The following is a 19,387-nucleotide window of genomic DNA, read 5'->3' as shown; positions in this document are numbered from 1 at the left end:
CTCCCACAGTCCAGAAACACACGTTGGTAGGTGGATTGGCGACTTAAAAGTATCCATAGGTGTGAGTGAATGTGTGAGTGTGTGTCACCATGCTATGGACTGGCGCCCCCTCCAGGGTGTGTTCCAGTGATTCCGGGTAGGCTCTGGACCCACCGCGACCCTGAACTGGACGATTTACTAATTTACTAATGGAAAATTAGTACCTTGAACTATGAATGAATGTTTAACCACCGGTGTTCTGGCCAAAAAATGTTGTGCAAAACGTCAGTGGACCGCCATCTTTGCCCTGCCTCCGGGCTATCAGGTGGTGTGTCTGAAAACCGGTGGGTTTATCTAAAATGGGTGGATTGACTAAAAACAGGGGGGGTTTGCTGAAAATATGTGTTTTTTATGAATACCGGAAAACGTGTGTTTTATCTGAAAAAGGTATGGTTTGTGATTACTTCTGGACTTTGCGGGAAACGGCTGGTTTGATCTGAATACGGGTAATACTTGTTTCTGAATACGGGTGGGTTTTAGAAACACGGCTTGGTCTTGTTGAAAAAAGGGCGGGATTCTCCGGAGAACGGGTGTGGTAAACAATCCCGCCTGCGCAGGCCTGAGTGTCGAGCACAGAGTAATGGAGGGAGCCGCTCTGCAGTGAGAGAAGGACGGAGGGACGGAGCCGGAGTGTCTCCTGAACGTAAACCGTGGTTTTAATATTTAATGTTCCGCTGTTGGCGAAACCCTCAGGAGGTTTTAAAGGACTCTGCGCGTCTCTGGAGCGCTTGGGTGTTTCTAGGTCAGTGTTGAATGGTTTTATAACTGCTCTGCGTTGTTTGGTAACAGTTCTGTGAATGTCACGGCGCCGGTGAAAACCGATTCAACACAACGGCCTCTTTAAGACAGCGTTTATACATTTCCAGCGTTTATAAAATACAATTACGAGCGGTGTCACTAATAAACGGCTTTTATTTAGCGTTAGACCTCTGTGTTAATGTGGAAACCTGACCCCAGTACCTTTCAGTGTATGATTAGAATCTATTACAGTTTAAAGGGAAATTACAGGTAAGTTACACATTGTCTGAAATAAGTAGAGGGTTCAGAGGTAAATAGTGTCACTGGGATGAGTTTGGTGTAAAATGCTCTGTTCTGGAGAAATGTGCTGAGTCAATGTTGTACACAGTGGTTGTGAATGGAACCAGACGTCTGCCTCTGAACTCTCTCTAATAAACATATTATTTTAAGGTAAATATTAATCATATTGGTTTAAGCTGAGTTTTTTTTGACCTTCAAACGTTTAACTAAACCCTTAAACTCTTTGGTTTATCACAATTACAAGTAATATGTTATTTAAGTCATATCCTCAGGCTCTGTTTCATTCTCCCCAGGCTCTAGAGATCAGTGAGCATCACCTCGTCGCCATGGTGACGCTGCCCAGCTACTGCGAGACAGGGGTCTCCATGCAGCAAGTGTGGGTGGAGGGCGGACTGACCCCCTGCTTCTTCTTCACCCTCGTCCCCTCCGTCCTCCTCAGCTTCGCCCTCGTCCTGGGCACCATCCACGGCGTGTGTTACGGCCGCTACGGCACCGAGATGGAGCCCAAGTACGTGCCCCGTTCCCGTCTCTACGGCCTGCAGATGCTCCTCTCTGCGCTGCTGGTCCTCCAGGCCGTGATCTGGACGGCGGTCCGGGCCACTCTAGTCGGCCTTTACGGATACGTGCTGCTGTACGGCTGCCTGACGGCGCTGGGCTGGATTTGGGCCTGTGTCTGTCTCCGGATGGAGCGGCGCAGGGTTCTGGTGAGGGAGCGGACTCGAGGACACAGTGCTGTGCTGCTGCTCTTCTGGACGCTCGCTTTTGTAGCAGAGAACCTGGCCTTCGTGTCCTGGACGAGCCCCCAGTGGTGGTGGGGTCTGGAGAACGCCGAGCAGCAGGTGGGTGTCTCGAGGAGCGATAGAGTGCTGTTAGGGCCGGGCGATAATTCAGTATCGATATATATCACAATATAAAATGTTTTGATTAAAATTATATGATTTTTTTCAGTGGCTTGTATATGGTTCGTGTCAATATCGGAATGGTCTTATGGACCACAATGGGACTTAGTTTGCCCGTATCGTCCAGCCCTAAGTGCTGTATACCCTTTGTGCTGCCATGTGTTGCCTTATTATCACCTCCTCATGTCCCCATCAGTAAAACTGGCCTAAATACAGTGCTATAAAAAAGCTGCTATATTTGTCCTTAGGGAACGAGGCAGTCTGCTCAGTCATGTGGGTCAGGTTAAACACAGGGCTTTCTTTCAGCACTGTTCCAGGAGCAGTGTTCCCAGGACAAACGCAGAGGCACCATGACACAGCGTTTTAGACCTAACTGTAACATTGCAGAAGTGGCAGCAGTTTCAGTCATGCACAGGTGACTCGGCACATTTCAGCCCGGATAATAATAGCGCATAGTAAACAAAAGAGCGTAGTGAGAGCTACTCAGGCCGGTTTTCTATCGCCTGTGTCACACTGATGTCACATTCCTATAGGATACCCCTCCATTTTAGGTGAAGTCTCATGCTGTTCTCTGATTGGTCAGACTTGGTGAGCAGACTTGGCGCTCATGGCGTAAACAGTACTGCTTTTAAACACAAGATTGAAGCTACTGTTTCAGCGTGCTCTACTCAGTTAACATTACGAGAAGTTTGAGATTGACAATTTAATTGGCCCGAATACTTAACCTTTCTGATGTAAATATTGTGAAGTGCAAACAAAATGTAGAACAGAGCATAATTAAGCTAGGTTTCTTGTGCTAATCGCCTCTTATTTTCAGTTTAACACGTTATTTAATAGGTAACTGATTTACATTTTAAAGGCTAAGCACCAGCTCTATGAGAGCGTCAAACAAATAAATACAGTGGAATTTGAGTTCCTAACTCTATGTAGGATGCAGTATATTGATTTTAATTTGAATATTTCAGTCTTTGTTAGTCACTGAACACGTGGAGGTCAGTGCAGTTGTTTGCCACAGACATGTTTTGGAAGCAGATTCAGTCTCGCTCTGGGGTGAGATTGTGTAACTAGCGCCAGTTGTAAAAGTGCTGTGTCACTGGGAGGAGTCTGAGAGATGTGAGGTCTGATTGGTCGCAGCTGAAAGAATGTGGGTGTGGCCAAAGCTAGATTAGGAACAGCCAGGTTTGAGCATGAGTCAGCAATCTCACCCCAGCACAGGCAGCTTTCACAGGGGTCTCTGGGCTGTCATGGTCAAACAGATTCATGAAAAAACTGGGAAGAAGTTTTCACTTAACTTTTAAAGTTATAATAACAACATGTAAATGCTGCCTTGGTCATTTTGACCTTACCTTTTGGGCTTTTTTTGTGTTGTTTTTTAAATAACACCAACATTGACATTACTCTCTATGAGCCAAAGTTGCTGTAAATTTGACTATATTTGCTGTTTAAGGTTTGTTTTAGCCAAATTCATACAGAAATACATAGTTTTACGTATATGTTTCACTCTACCCCAGACGTACCTGAAGGGTTTCTTTATCTGGGGCAATTTAACTTATTTTTCCTTAAAGGCTAAGCACCACTTAATGGACCTCCATGAATATTTCACATTATTGTAGTTACTGACAGATATAAGTATGAATTAAAATGAAAATAGCAGCTTAATTTGCTTTAAAACTGACAATTTTATTAAATTGACGGAAAAACCCGAGCTCTCTACGGAAATTCTCGAACGCGACCGTGACGTCACTGGTGGACAACAGCTGAACAACGCCGCGGTAAAACACCGTTATGACCGACTGTTATGACAGTATCTAGCTAAATAACCAACATTATTCATGACAATAGCCTAGCAATAAGCTAAACTCAAATGTAGAGGCACCGTTATTCTTGTAAATGTGATCGAAGTCGAACTCGAATTCATCCGACACTATAAACCTCCGTAATGCAGCTACGTAGCCGAGTATAATCTGAGCACCGAGTTTAGCGAGTCAAGCTAACGTTAACTAACACCAACTAAAACAGGCGAAGTGAGTGTCCTCACCCTGTTTACCTCCATGTTACAGAGGCTCTTGAACACCTTTCGTTGGTGTCCTTACATGCCCATATTGTTGGAAAAGCGCCAGTGAAATGAGCTACAGATAACGGAGTGAGCGGAGGGTCCTTTCCAAAGTGCCCGTTTAAAGTGGACAAATTTAGTCCATTTTCTGGATATTTTGGGATCTTTGGGTCATTTGTTCACAGATGTCCCACTGTACATTGAATGATTGCAGCCAAAAACAACACACCTTTTCTTCATTTTACATTAAATTAAGTGCAGCTTCTAGAGTGTTGTCCACCATCTACGTCACAGGCAAGACGCTTATTAGAGTTTCCCAACACCGTTGGGGGGGGGGACCAACGGTCTTTTAAACCTTATTCCTTCAATTAGTAAGAAATAACATGTTTTCTGACTCTCAATAAACACAAGTTATGAGCAAAAAAATAAATAAATGTATTTCTAAAACAATGGCATAAACTGTGGGTTTGTTGAGTGAAAAGTTAATGTGTTCAGAGAATACACTGATGCAATTATTTAATTATTTTCAGTCACTCTCCTCAAAGGTTCTGCTATATTCCACCGATGAGTGCTGCGGTCACACAGGATTAGTGGAAATGTGCAGTAGCCAAGGAAACAGCTACGCTGCCTTTAAAAAGCAGCTAAACAATGGAGAATCAGTTGGCAGAGTTTATATAAACACTCCTATCAGAGACATCTCAGTTCCTTCCTCCCTCAAGCTACAGCCACAGGAGACAGTACTGAGAACCTTTCGGACACCGCTCATATCAGGCTCTCGTCTTATATCTGTGAAAGGTAATGAGCCCCTGTGAGTGAGAGGCCTTACCTAGCTCTAGGCTCAGCTTGTTTCTTCACCAGGGAGGAGTGGCACAGCTATAGCAAGTCTCCTCCGTTCACCCTGGGAAGGGCTCTGGACAGAAGTATTTTGTTAACACACCAACACACAAGCTTGGACATGTCTTTTGTGAGTCTGAGAGCATTAAGGCACTTAGCACAGGGCTAACTGGTGAGATTTAAGCCTTGTTTACATTAGCTTATTAGCTGCGGTGCTAATCTAAAGATGTAAACATAAGGCACCAGAGAAAAGAGGTTCATTAGCTACATGTGGGATGAGTGTAAGTGGTCACCTGTGTGAACTGTGTGTGTGTGTGTGTGTGTGTTTAGGGAGAGTTTGTGCTGTGGTTCTTCCGTTACCTCAGCACAGGAACGCTGTTCTTCCTTGGCCTGAAGGCTCCTGGGTTACCACGGCGACCATACATGCTCCTTATCAACGAGGACGAGCGAGATGTGGAAAACGGCAGACAGGTTTGTGTGTGTGTGTTTTATATGTTGGGAGAACAGTAGTGAACAGAACTTCTGCATCAGTCAACTTCACCGACTGGCCACTTTATCAGAAACACCCCCCTTCTACTGACACTCACTGGCCACTTTATCAGAAACACCCCCCTTCTACTGACACTCACTGGCCACTTTATCAGAAACACCCCCCTTCTACTGACACTCACTGGCCACTTTATCAGAAACACCCCCCTTCTACTGACACTCACTGGCCACTTTATCAGAAACACCCCCCTTCTACTGACACTCACTGGCCACTTTATCAGAAACACCCCCCTTCTACTGACACTCACTGGCCACTTTATCAGAAACACCCCCCTTCTACTGACACTCACTGGCCACTTTATCAGAAACACCCCCCTTCTACTGACACTCACTGGCCACTTTATCAGAAACACCCCCCTTCTACTGACACTCACTGGCCACTTTATCAGAAACACCCCCCTTCTACTGACACTCACTGGCCACTTTATCAGAAACACCCCCCTTCTACTGACACTCACTGGCCACTTTATCAGAAACACCCCCCTTCTACTGACACTCACTGGCCACTTTATCAGAAACACCCCCCTTCTACTGACACTCACTGGCCACTTTATCAGAAACACCCCCCCTCTACTGACACTCACTGGCCACTTTATCAGAAACACCCCCCTTCTACTGACACTCACTGGCCACTTTATCAGAAACACCCCCCTTCTACTGACACTCACTGGCCACTTTATCAGAAACACCCCACTCTACTGACACTCAGTGGCCACTTTATCAGAAACACCCCCCTTCTACTGACACTCACTGGCCACTTTATCAGAAACACCCCCCTCTACTGACACTCAGTGGCCACTTTATCAGAAACACCCCCCCTACTGACACTCACTGGCCACTTTATCAGAAACACCCCCCTTCTACTGACACTCACTGGCCACTTTATCAGAAACACCCCCCTTCTACTGACACTCACTGGCCACTTTATCAGAAACACCCCCCTTCTACTGACACTCACTGGCCACTTTATCAGAAACACCCCACTCTACTGACACTCAGTGGCCACTTTATCAGAAACACCCCCCCTACTGACACTCACTGGCCACTTTATCAGAAACACCCCCCTTCTACTGACACTCACTGGCCACTTTATCAGAAACACCCCCCTTCTACTGACACTCACTGGCCACTTTATCAGAAACACCCCACTCTACTGACACTCACTGGCCACTTTATCAGAAACACCCCCCTTCTACTGACACTCACTGGCCACTTTATCAGAAACACCCCCCTTCTACTGACACTCAGTGGCCACTTTATCAGAAACACCCCACTCTACTGACACTCAGTGGCCACTTTATCAGAAACACCCCCCCTACTGACACTCACTGGCCACTTTATCAGAAACACCCCCCTTCTACTGACACTCACTGGCCACTTTATCAGAAACACCCCCCTTCTACTGACACTCACTGGCCACTTTATCAGAAACACCCCCCTTCTACTGACACTCACTGGACACTTTATCAGAAACACCCCACTCTACTGACACTCACTGGCCACTTTATCAGAAACACCCCCCTTCTACTGACACTCACTGGCCACTTTATCAGAAACACCCCCCCTCTACTGACACTCACTGGCCACTTTATCAGAAACACCCCCTTTCTACTGACACTCACTGGCCACTTTATCAGAAACACCCCCCCTCTACTGACACTCACTGGCCACTTTATCAGAAACACCCCCCTTCTACTGACACTCACTGGCCACTTTATCAGAAACACCCCCCTCTACTGACACTCACTGGCCACTTTATCAGAAACACCCCCCTTCTACTGACACTCACTGGCCGCTTTATCAGAAACACCCCCCCCTCTACTGACACTCACTGGCCACTTTATCAGAAACACCCCCCCTCTACTGACACTCACTGGCCACTTTATCAGAAACACCCCCCTTCTACTGACACTCACTGGCCACTTTATCAGAAACACCCCACTCTACTGACACTCAGTGGCCACTTTATCAGAAACACCCCCCTTCTACTGACACTCACTGGCCACTTTATCAGAAACACCCCCCTCTACTGACACTCAGTGGCCACTTTATCAGAAACACCCCCCCTACTGACACTCACTGGCCACTTTATCAGAAACACCCCCCTTCTACTGACACTCACTGGCCACTTTATCAGAAACACCCCCCTTCTACTGACACTCACTGGCCACTTTATCAGAAACACCCCCCCTCTACTGACACTCATTGGCCACTTTATCAGAAACACCCCCCTTCTACTGACACTCACTGGCCACTTTATCAGAAACACCCCCCTCTACTGACACTCACTGGCCACTTTATCAGAAACACCCCCCTCTACTGACACTCACTGGCCACTTTATCAGAAACACCCCCCTTCTACTGACACTCACTGGCCACTTTATCAGAAACACCCCCCTTCTGCTGTCACTCACTGGCCACTTTATCAGAAACACCCCCCTCTACTGACACTCACTGGCCACTTTATCAGAAACACCCCCCTTCTACTGACACTCACTGGCCACTTTATCAGAAACACCCCACTCTACTGACACTCACTGGCCACTTTATCAGAAACACCCCCCTTCTACTGACACTCACTGGCCACTTTATCAGAAACACCCCCTCTAGTGACACTCACTGGCCACTTTATCAGAAACACCCCCCTTTTACTGACACTCACTGGCCACTTTATCAGAAACACCCCCCTTCTACTGACACTCACTGGCCACTTTATCAGAAACACCCCCCTTCTACTGACACTCACTGGCCACTTTATCAGAAACACCCCCTCTAGTGACACTCACTGGCCACTTTATCAGAAACACCCCCCTTCTACTGACACTCACTGGCCACTTTATCAGAAACACCCCCCTTTTACTGACACTCACTGGCCACTTTATCAGAAACACCCCCCTTCTACTGACACTCACTGGCCACTTTATCAGAAACACCCCCCTTCTACTGACACTCACTGGCCACTTTATCAGAAACACCCGTGTCTACTGACACTCACTGGCCACTTTATCAGAAACACCCCCCTCTACTGACACTCACTGGCCACTTTATCAGAAACACCCCCCTTCTACTGACACTCACTGGACACTTTATCAGAAACACCCTCCTTCTACTGACACTGACTGGCCACTTTATCAGAAACACCCTGTGTCTACTGACACTCACTGGCCACTTTATCAGAAACACCCCCCTTCTACTGTCACTCACTGGCCACTTTATCAGAAACACCCCCCTCTACTGACACTCACTGGCCACTTTATCAGAAACACCCCCCTTCCACTGACACTCACTGGCCACTTTATCAGAAACACCCCCCTTCTACTGACACTCACTGGCCACTTTATCAGAAACACCCCCCATCTACTGACGCTCACTGACCCACTTTATCAGAAACACCTGACACTTTGGGGACACTTTGTAACTTGTGCTGTGTGTCCAGCCTTTACTGGGAGGTCCAGCAGAGAATCAGTCGGCCTGGAGGGACTTTGGGAAGAAGGTGCGTCTCTTGTTGCCGTACATGTGGCCCAGCGGCAGCAAGGTTCTCCAGCTGCTGGTTCTGCTCTGCCTCAGCCTTCTGGGAGTGGAGCGTGCCATCAACGTCTTCGTGCCCATCTACTACAAAAACATAGGTGAGATGCTCTTTCAGATTTATTTTTTAATGAGTATTTTTAATGAGTTTATTCTTTCACCATTCAGATTTTTAAACAGTTAAATAGTGTATAAAATATATACACAATTAAACAAGCAGTAACAAAATGGCAAATTTGTATTTAACTCTGCCACTCTGGCAGTTCTTTGGACCAGACGGTAGCACGCAGACGACAGGCCTGCGAATGTAAACAGAAGCTAGGAAGACAGCTATCATGCTACAGAAACAAAACCCTCACTACACACTGATCACACGTCCTTTAGTCATCGCCGCACACCTGCCCTTCACACTCTTTAATTATTGAATGCTGTGGTGGAACACTATCCGCAGAATAGAGCTCCTTTTCTGCCTCTTTACAGAGACTAGTTCTTCCTCTGTGCTTGTGTATGGTCTTTTTAGTGTAATGTTAAATGGCACAAATGAAAAGGAAAACAAAAATCACTTTTTCAATGCTTGTGCTCCTTTAATTGGAGTATCTAGAGCCCACCAACCCACACACTGTGAAACAAGACCCACCACCCCCAGCTAAGACAAAAGCTTCTCTGTACCTTGCTTGATGCTGCTGCTCACTCAGGGGTGAGTTGTCTTGGTGTGGCTCTTTCTCATTTAAAGAAACAGCCGCAAACACCAGCCATTCTGAACAAGGCAGACCACAGCTGTGGGGTTTGATTTTTGACAAAAGCAGGTCACAGATGTTTCATTAAGACCCAGAACTGTGTTCCCCTTGTGGAAAAGGTGTATATTATGTATACACCATGTTACTGAAGGCTGAAAAACCACCCTCATGCTCTTGTTACTGTGTGCAGTGAACGAGCTCACAGACGGGACCGCCTGGAAAACCGTGGCCACTACAGTGTGTGTGTACGTGTTGCTGAAGTTCCTGCAGGGTGGGGGTGCTGGTAGGTGTCTGTGAGGGTTTTCTGGGAACTGTACAGTTGTTAAGACAATGTTAGGAGTCTGAATCTTCTCTCCCCGTTGTCTCAGGTTCGTCAGGTTTCATCAGTAACATTCGCTCCTTCCTGTGGATCCGTGTGCAGCAGTACACCAGTCGTGTGGTGCAGGTGCAGCTGTTCGCTCATCTTCACGCCCTCTCTCTGCGCTGGCACCTGGGGCGCCGCACCGGAGAGGTGATCCGCAGCATCGACCGGGGGACGTCCTCCATTGACAGCCTGCTCAGGTCCTTCAGGGTCACTACAAACACAGCTCTCTCACACTAAAGGGCATCCGCTGTGCTACAGCAGAGCTGGCCCCCTTGTAGCAAGAGCAGGCCAGTGGGTCCCCTGTAGCAATGACTACGGCACATTGTAGCAACCAACAGCTGTACCATTGCAACACCTAAGCAAGCAACTCCTTAGCAGCCAAACCTAACCCATTGCAATGACTTAGCAATCACCTAGCAACACCTTAATAAGCACCTAGCAACACTTTAGCAAGCACCTAGCAACACTTTAGCAAGCACCTAGAAACACCTTAGCAAGCACTTAGCAACACCTTAATAAACACCTTGCAATACTTTTACAAGCACTTGGAACTCCTTAGCAACCACTGTGCAACACCTTAACAAGCAACTAGCAATACCATAATAAGCACCTAGCAACACCATATCTAGCACCTAGAAACACCTTAACAAGCACCTAGCAACACTTTAGCAACCACCTAGCAAGCCTTCACAACAACCTAGCAGCAACTTAGGAACAAAACATTATAACAACTCGTTAGCTACCAACAGCTAGCAACACTTCAGCTACAATCACACTCGCAATATCTGCAGGAACAGCGCACTCTAGTTTCTAAATGATGTAACAGCACTAAAACTCACTGTATTTTAAATGTAAATTGAGGATTGATTTTACCTTATTGAAATAGTAGTCAGTAACGCTTCTCCTCTTTACTTATTTGTTTATTATTTTGCTCCACAGCTACATCGTGTTCAGCATCTTCCCCACCATCGCCGACATCATTATCGCCATCGTCTACTTCATCTCCTACTTCAACGCCTGGTTCGGCCTCATTGTCTTCATCTGCATGGCCCTTTACCTCAGTGAGTGTCAGCCCTGAGCTCCTTCTCCCGATTTCTCACCTTTATTATTTAACACAACTCAGCAGACATCAAAGTTTAGAAAACATCCACCTCCCAAGAATTCTCTCTTTGTTATATCTTTACTCTGGCTTTAATTGAACAGTGTGAGAACGTGAGGTGTTGTAGCTTAGTCAATTTGTTTATGAAGATGATGGAAAAGGACACAGTGTATTTTTCTGATGTGAAGCACTGAATAGCAGACCCTTGTTGAGTGAGCAGTTGAGTGAAGAAACATACACCTCACAAATTAGCACAGTTTTAATACTAAAACCATCACACAAACTGTTTGGAGTAGTAAAGTAAGCTCAAAGAGAATTGCTGTTGGAGGTTTTGTGATAATATGATATCTGATTACTATTGTGGGTTTATGACGCTGGATGACATACCGATATCCTTCAGAGGGACAGGGTACAGACCACAGGTGCTTGAGAACCGTTAGCTTCATTGTTGTTGTTGGTTTGTTTTTAATCCCTAAGCTCTCACCATCATAATCACCGAGTGGAGGACGAAGTACAGGCGGGACATGAACACTCATGACAACAACGCCAAGGCCAAAGCCGTGGACTCGCTGCTCAACTTTGAGACGGTAGAGTGGAAAGTGCTTTCTAATCTACAGCTAGAACTTAATGAGGTTGGGTACGAGTGCAACACTCTTTGTGCAAGTTCCTGGCTTCAGTTCCCAGCTCAGGAAGAAACCCCAGTTTGAACCAGTTAAAGTCATTGGACAAGACATTAAAGTTCACAATGATTTAGCTAACAAACCCACCTAGAGAATAAACTAGACATTATTTGTAAAGTGGTTTTTAAAGGGCAAATTACCACATACAAGTTTGGTTTCTGTAGTTATTCCTTGTCCATAATGACACCCATTGAACACAGTGGTAGTGGTACATCACCTTCACTTTCCCAGTGAGTAAATTACTCAACACAGCAGCAGGACTCTCCCCGAGTCTTAATTTATGAGCACAAGTAGATTCATGTCTGCAAGGCTGCAGTTAATGATCATCGTCTTTGGCACCGATTAAAGCAGGTGACGTGCCAGATGTTGTGAAAGAGCCAGGCCCTCTGTTTCTCCACAGTAGAGTATTGTACGACCTGCTTTGTACTTAAAAAACACTCTTCACCAACTGAACTGAACATTACACCTCAAATTCTGTTCATCGGAACACTTTTTGCATGATTACAATAGGACACCAGCTTCTTTATAATTCATGTTGAAGTTTTGTGATAAAGCACCTAAGGAAATGATTAAATATATTTTAAATTTGAACAAGCTCTTATTTCAGTAACTTCCATTCAGATTCATATATGTTTATATCCAGCTCCTGTAAAGGTTTTGATTTGGAATACCTTTGGCTTTTATTCTAGTATTTTCTAGTTAATATTTTTCTGGTATTTTTATATTGTTCAGTCGTCCCACTGTATCCACGGGTTACACATCTGCATATTTATCCACCCATAGCCACCAAACCATCAATCATATCCTTCAGATAGTTTATAAATGGTGTATTTATTTGATTTGCATCACTTTGCTGTTATTCTTAGGTGAAATACTACAACGCAGAGGGTTATGAAGTGAGCCGCTACGAGGAGGCAATTCTCAAATACCAGGTAACATGCTTTTGTTCAGCGTTTTTCAACCATTTTTCTTGGTATTTCAAAAATGAAATAACGTTAGAAATTACTTTAGGTAACAGTGCAGCTCTATATGTGGCAAACTGGGTTTCAGTTCCCAGCTCGGGTCAGGAACACCACTCTAAACTAATAATAACAGCATTTGAGTATCTCATACCTCAGTGTGATGATGCTTATGTTATTTTAGATCCCGAGTTGCTGTGGTTTCAATATTAATATCAGCCATGGAAATTTAGTTTCAGTCCACCCTATCATAAATAATATATATATATATATATATATATATATATATATATATATATATATATATATATATATATATATATATATATATATATATTTGTAATCATTGATCATATTTGTTGTTGATTCTGTTTTTGTGTATTTTAAATAGTGATAATTATGTCTAGTTGACACCTGTTCTGCTTCACTGTGTGTGCACAGAGTTTGCCGCGTGTGTATATGATGCTAACTCACATTTCCCCGCCCGTTCTCAGTTGCTAGAGTGGAAGACAAATGCCTCACTGGCTCTGTTAAACCAGACTCAGAACCTGATCATCGGCTCGGGGCTGCTGGCCGGCTCCCTGCTCTGCGCTTACTTTGTGACGGAGGGCAAGTTCCATGTACGCATCAACCAAATGCTGTAACAACAACAATCTTCTGTTTAAATGTTCTGTCATTCGTTTATTACCACCTATAAGTAGAACACAATATTTGTGCTGAATGTACCGCATGAAAGGATTTTTGTTTTGTCGTCATTGGCTGAACCAGAGTGGGCCCCCCATATGTGGGTTGCCATGTTTAAAATAGATTTCATCCCGAATACATCCAGGCCACTAATTCTTAGTATACTGACTTTTTAATGGTTTTATAACATGATAAAGTAATTGGAGAAAATTAGTTATCGCACATTTAAAATGTAGCTTAGTTTGGTATTTTCATTATTACTGTTAATTTTATTATTATTATTATTATCCTTTAATGGCTTTGTCTTAGTTTTAATGTTCTGCTTCATTTTATTTATTTGTTGTGCAGCTGAAGGTAAGAGGATGAGATATGGAGTATATTTTTAGCTTTAATTATACTAGAATGAGATAAATTACCCTCATAGCTCCCTTTAGTTCTGATTAACTGTCTCTGCCACTTTATTAGAAATCTCCAACTCATAGCTCCACCGTAAATAAACAAATAAAACTAACAGAAATGGAGTTTTGAAGCATTATTTACAGCTTTACACACTTTGCAAACTCCATTTTGCTTTGTGTTAAAACTTTATCTTTGCTGTTGAACAAACCAATAAGAATGGCCTGAAAACCCTTGGGAAAAACCCTTAACTTCCATTAAAATGAAGAAGGTTAACCCTTCTGCTCTAAATATTTGCTATTGGAGAGTCAGGGTCTGACAGCAAGGATATAGTCCACTCCTGGTCACTTCCTCCAGCTCGTGTGGTATTAAAGTGTACCTTGTGAGGTTGAGTATCTGCTGACGCAGGTTTGGTAGAGTGTGAAAATATATTACATGAAAAACATGCACTAATGCCATCATAAATAATCCGAGCGGTCTTCCTTCAGGTGGGAGACTATGTTCTGTTTGGAACCTACATCCTTCAGCTTTACACCCCGCTCAACTGGTTTGGGACGTACTACAGGTAACACTTCTCACGGACACATCAGTGTCCACTGTTTACTGACGGTCAGTTAGAAAAAGTAGTAATAATATTAGTGTCTCTCTTTCTCCACAGGGTGATCCAGAGATCGTTTATTGACATGGAGAACATGTTCCAGCTCTTCACAGAGGAACAGGAGGTAAAAGAAATTATGCAGTTCATTGATGGGGTCTTCTGCATTTAATGGAAATCTCAACACATTTTATTTAATTAATGTGAGGTATATCAAAGGTAAACAGGACTATATCCATTAAGCTTTGATTGGATGGTGAAAAGATGCCGTTTCAGAAGTGTTTGACTCCTTTTTTCAGAACCGATTCCTTTGAACGGTTCAGTTCTGACTCAACTGATTCAGTTTCATCTGTTCATTTTGGGGATCACTTATAAATCACTCATCACTTCTATGGTGTTTAAGCATCATTCCGCTATGCCCTTTAGTCCAGACGAAAGTCCTGCAGTCCATACCTAGTGTACTATATTGAATCATATCAATATGATTCCTGAATCAGTCTGGATGGAAATGCCTTGAACACCACCTTGAACTATCTGTTCTCCCACCCTGTAAATTCTGTAGATCCTGGAGCGTCAGGCTTAAAGGATAAGGGTCATTAATATCAGGAGTGATCCACAGCAGAGGAAACATTAGAAATTGTAAATAGACTCACTTTTAGCGGTTTACTGAGCTAATGGTTTGGCCCTGTGTCTCCGACCAGGTGAAGGATGAGGTGAATGCTGGGAACCTTCTCTACAAACACGGGAGGATTGATTTTGAGAACGTCTTCTTCAGCTACACGGAAGGGTGGGTCTTCACGTCTGTTTGTTAAACCTCCTCATTGTAACTATGTGTTTAGTAAGGACATGTGCTTCTTTGCAGGAAAGAGATTCTGAAGGACATTTCTTTCACCGTCCTGCCAGGCCAGACTGTCGCTCTTGTGAGTAACACTCACTCTTTAACTGCTATATTCGCCTAAGCAATGAATTAATAATCATTAGTTTCTGATCAATAGATTTGATTCGTTATCTTTATCTTGTCCACCATCAACAGGTAATGACATACATGAGGGTGTATTAAACCATGTACGATTTCTGTTGGCTTTAACATGAAAGCACTATTAAAGATGATCCTTTTGTCCTTGACGTCTTCGCGTCTCTCCTCTTTCTGTATCTCCACAGGTCGGACAGTCTGGCTCTGGGAAGAGCACCATTATCCGACTGCTCTTCCGTTTCTATGACGTTCAAGGGGGCTGTATCCGAATTGATGGGCAGGATATTTCCAAGGTTGAACATTTAACTTAATATATTAACCTAATAATGCAACTATACCAAGAGCATTGAACTGTTAGCAAATCACGTTAAGGATATTCAAACACTGGAATAATTTCACTAAAACTGGTTTATTGTTTACTTTTTTTAATTTGACCCAGATGTAAATGTACACCAAAAAAATTGATCATTAATGTCAATTAAATTTATATTTTGGCCAAAACACTGGCATCATCTGCTTTTTGCCTTGTCTTAAATCTACTGATAGGGGAGTCACTGCGCGTGCATGTTCACTCTGTGCAGACTCAAATAAATCAGAGTTGCTTTTTGATGGGCAAGTTAATGTATTGTATATGATAGCCTTTTTCTGTCTATATATTGTTCGAGAAATAATTGCGATAAACAATATCACTGTAATTTTAAGACCATTTTATGCCACTGATGTGATGTGTTTCTCAGGTGAAGCAGGACTCTTTGCGGGCGCACATCGGCGTGGTCCCCCAGGACACCGTACTTTTCAATGACAACATCCAAGAGAACATCCGCTACGGCCGAGTCTCAGCCACGGACGAGGAAGTGGAGGAGGCGGCCATTGCAGCTGATATTCATGAGAAAATTCTGTCTTTCTCTGAAGGTCAGTAGCTCAGCTGAGAGTTTTACAGCACAGACGCAGGCAGACGCTCTGAGTTCACAGAGTGGGGGATAGAACCCTAGTCTCCTGTGTAGCATTGTTATCCACAACACTGCACCTCTGACAGTTGAGCTTGAGAGCGATGTGGTTTGTCTCTAGGCTACAACACCCAGGTGGGGGAGAGGGGTCTGAAGCTGAGTGGAGGAGAGAAGCAGAGGGTGGCTATCGCTCGGACAATTCTCAAAGCGCCTCAGATAATCCTGCTCGATGAGGTATGCCCAGCTTTCTGTAGTTACCTCCCAAAGCTACATGAAGGGAAATTAAACCACACAAACCTGGTTTATGAATAACTGCAGAGAAATGTGGAAATTCAGTTTCTACAGGAGCTTGAAGATTGTTAGCAGACAGTTGTTGTTACTTTCCCACAGGCCACATCTGCCCTGGACACACAGACCGAACGTAACATCCAGGCCTCGCTGGCCAAAGTGTGTGCCAACAGGACCACCATCGTGGTGGCCCACAGGTAACAGTTTCACACGTGAATGTCCTGATTAAGATAGTTTGTGTGTGCAATATAATTACACTGACTTCAGGTCAGTTTAATTTTAATCTTAGTATGTTTGATTGTTATTGGCTTCGGATTAATGTAAATATTTTCCATTAATGTCTGCCTCAGGTTGTCCACCATCATCGGAGCGGACCAGATCCTTGTTATTCGTGAAGGACAGATTGCGGAGAGAGGAAGGTGAGAAGAGACATCAGTTTCTGACCACACAGCTTCTAATAGCTGGACCTCTTTTGGTTTTATTACACAGTTATGTCATAGCAATTCAACAGGAAAGAGTTTAAAGTATCAGTACGTAATTTATTCACCTTAAAATTACAGACTCAAAACCATTGTACTTCTCCCCTGAGCTGTAATAGGGAGAATAGAGCCTCCGTCTTTGCTACTCTGGGCTCAGCACTGCAGAAACTGCACTGTGTAATTCTTGGAAGAGGGTGGGAAACCATCTGCCAGGGTGGGCATCATCTGCTTTTCGTCTGGTTTAAATCAGCTGATAGGGGAGTCACTGCGCGTGCATGTTCACTCTGCGCAGACTCAAATAAATCAGAGGAGAATCCAAGTTTACTTTGTGCTGTATATCGTCTATTGCTCTAGAAATAATGAACAAGCACATCCAGTATTTAGGCTGAGGTCAGGTAGCCGGCCTCTAGATCTGTCTCTACCCTGCTTTAACCTTCTGTCTCTGCTGTAGGCACGAGGAGCTGCTGGCTAAAGGAGGTCTTTACTCCGACATGTGGCTCAGACAGCAGCAGGCTCAGGACTCAGAGTTGTCCTCCGACACAGAAGCCAAAGACTCGCAGCCTGAAAAACTACAGCCCACAGCATCCTCTGGTCACCACCACCACGGTCACTGACCACATACACACTCTAAAGAGTGGGGTTAAGCCTAAGAACAGGGTTTCAGATTGCACTGGTGTCTTCTTTTTGGAAATGATGCTGATTTAATGACCAGTTTTATCCGTCTGTGGTTTGGGTATGAGGCCAGTTCTCAAAACTTATAATTTTATTAGAAAAACTAGCAGTGTATTTCTATTTAGATTTCTCAATTACATATCACATCACTGCTGAGAAAAAACCTTGTATCTCCATTTCCGTCGTCCTCTGGGATAGTGAATGATGGCATGCTTTCTTCAGATTTCTACTAACAGCATTATTGGAGCTCAACACGCTTGGAAGAGAACACTAAACGGCTAATTATATCACATCAGCTAAAAGACAACAGTGTGGGCTGCCATCATGCTGAGAGATAGAGATGTTTTAATGTAATTTATGTCATAAAAATTACCATTAAAAAAACAAAATTTGCATTAAGATTCTCTGACCAATGGCCCATGGAATATATGAAAATAGCTGTATCTACTGTTTTTCATTCTCTTGTAGAACTGTCGTTTTGGAGATACAAGGTTTAGTTCTGACAGCTATGCGTAATGTTAGCTTATGTTTTTGTTTCTTGTTTTGTTTTATTAACGTTTAATTTCTTACAACTCACTGCAATAAGAGGAACACTTTGATACGTTGAATGCACAATTAATCTGTCCCTTTTCCTTAATTTTCTTATGACATTAATACTGACGTTTTTTTGAACATTAGTGTTATTAAATAAAATAGTTTGATCATATGAATGTTTTTCCACACATTTTTATTATTAAGGAAAATTTAATCGAGTTCTGTATAATTTTTTTCTGTCATTATTTCGACCGATAAACTTTAATACAGATTTAAATTCTGACCGTTTGTGTTTGCGCTGATTTTTCTGAATGAGTCCAAGTGCCTAACTTTAAGTCTGTTTATGGCTTTATTATCTGTGCTGGTGAAAAGGTTAAGCGAGTTTAAATGTGTTTATGTCTCAAAACTTTTCTTTTACTTTTTTAATGACGTAAATCTACTCAGCGAATATTTGCTGCTTGAAGACCCTAGTTACACTTTGTTTGTTTTTTTTAATTTCATCGTGAACAGATCAATTGAAATGGTCCCAGATTGTGTGGTAAAATCATGTTACATTAAATGTGTATTATTTGTATATGAGGTTTTGCTCGGACAGCAGGTATATTATTATTATGTTTTTTAATGACTCATTTCTTCTGACTACTCATATCTGTCAAATGTGAGGTTTGGTTTTTACAGTGAGACTCCAAAGAAACAGTGGGAAGCTTGAATGTTTTGATGGAACATGTGTATTATTCTTGTGATAAACTTTTTAAGATGATAATTATATGTGAAATCATTGGCTTGTCTATGATCACATTATTTATTTTTATACATATATGTTTCTCCTGTTTTGGGAGTGGGCAGGGGTGGTTTGTCTGTGTAAAAGTAACTGATATTTGTTTTAATGTTAAGATGGATATTGGATAAAATTAAATAAAAAATGAATTAAAAATGAATAATTATTCCCTGTGTAATAAGCTAATGGTACAAAAATTGAATTATGAAGCTTGTATTAGCTGAGGATTGCATAGAAAATGGTGACCTCATTTCACCAGTTGATC

The 19,387-nt window shown here is 43.3% G+C and overlaps 1 protein-coding gene across 1 annotated transcript; it reads left to right on the top strand.

The window, feature by feature from the left end:
- Positions 1-625: 625 nt before the first annotated feature.
- abcb6a (ATP binding cassette subfamily B member 6 (LAN blood group) a) lies at positions 626-19,244 on the top strand. The gene is made up of 20 exons (XM_066661730.1): positions 626-781; positions 1,371-1,916; positions 5,194-5,334; positions 8,849-9,038; positions 9,865-9,957; positions 10,043-10,235; positions 10,978-11,099; positions 11,615-11,724; positions 12,684-12,749; positions 13,271-13,396; positions 14,345-14,421; positions 14,515-14,578; positions 15,153-15,238; positions 15,314-15,371; positions 15,613-15,717; positions 16,162-16,336; positions 16,493-16,605; positions 16,762-16,856; positions 17,010-17,078; positions 17,590-19,244. Exons 2-20 carry the CDS (start codon positions 1,404-1,406, stop codon positions 17,750-17,752), a joined length of 2,559 nt encoding a protein of 852 aa, XP_066517827.1. The 5' UTR covers positions 626-781; positions 1,371-1,403; the 3' UTR covers positions 17,753-19,244.
- The last annotated feature ends 143 nt before the right edge of the window (positions 19,245-19,387 follow it).

This window comes from Hoplias malabaricus, chromosome 2 (assembly GCF_029633855.1).
Source record: "Hoplias malabaricus isolate fHopMal1 chromosome 2, fHopMal1.hap1, whole genome shotgun sequence".
Lineage (NCBI taxonomy): Eukaryota > Metazoa > Chordata > Actinopteri > Characiformes > Erythrinidae > Hoplias > Hoplias malabaricus.
The sequence above is the reverse complement of the archived record's forward strand: the minus strand, read 5'-3'. Positions and strand labels throughout refer to the sequence as shown.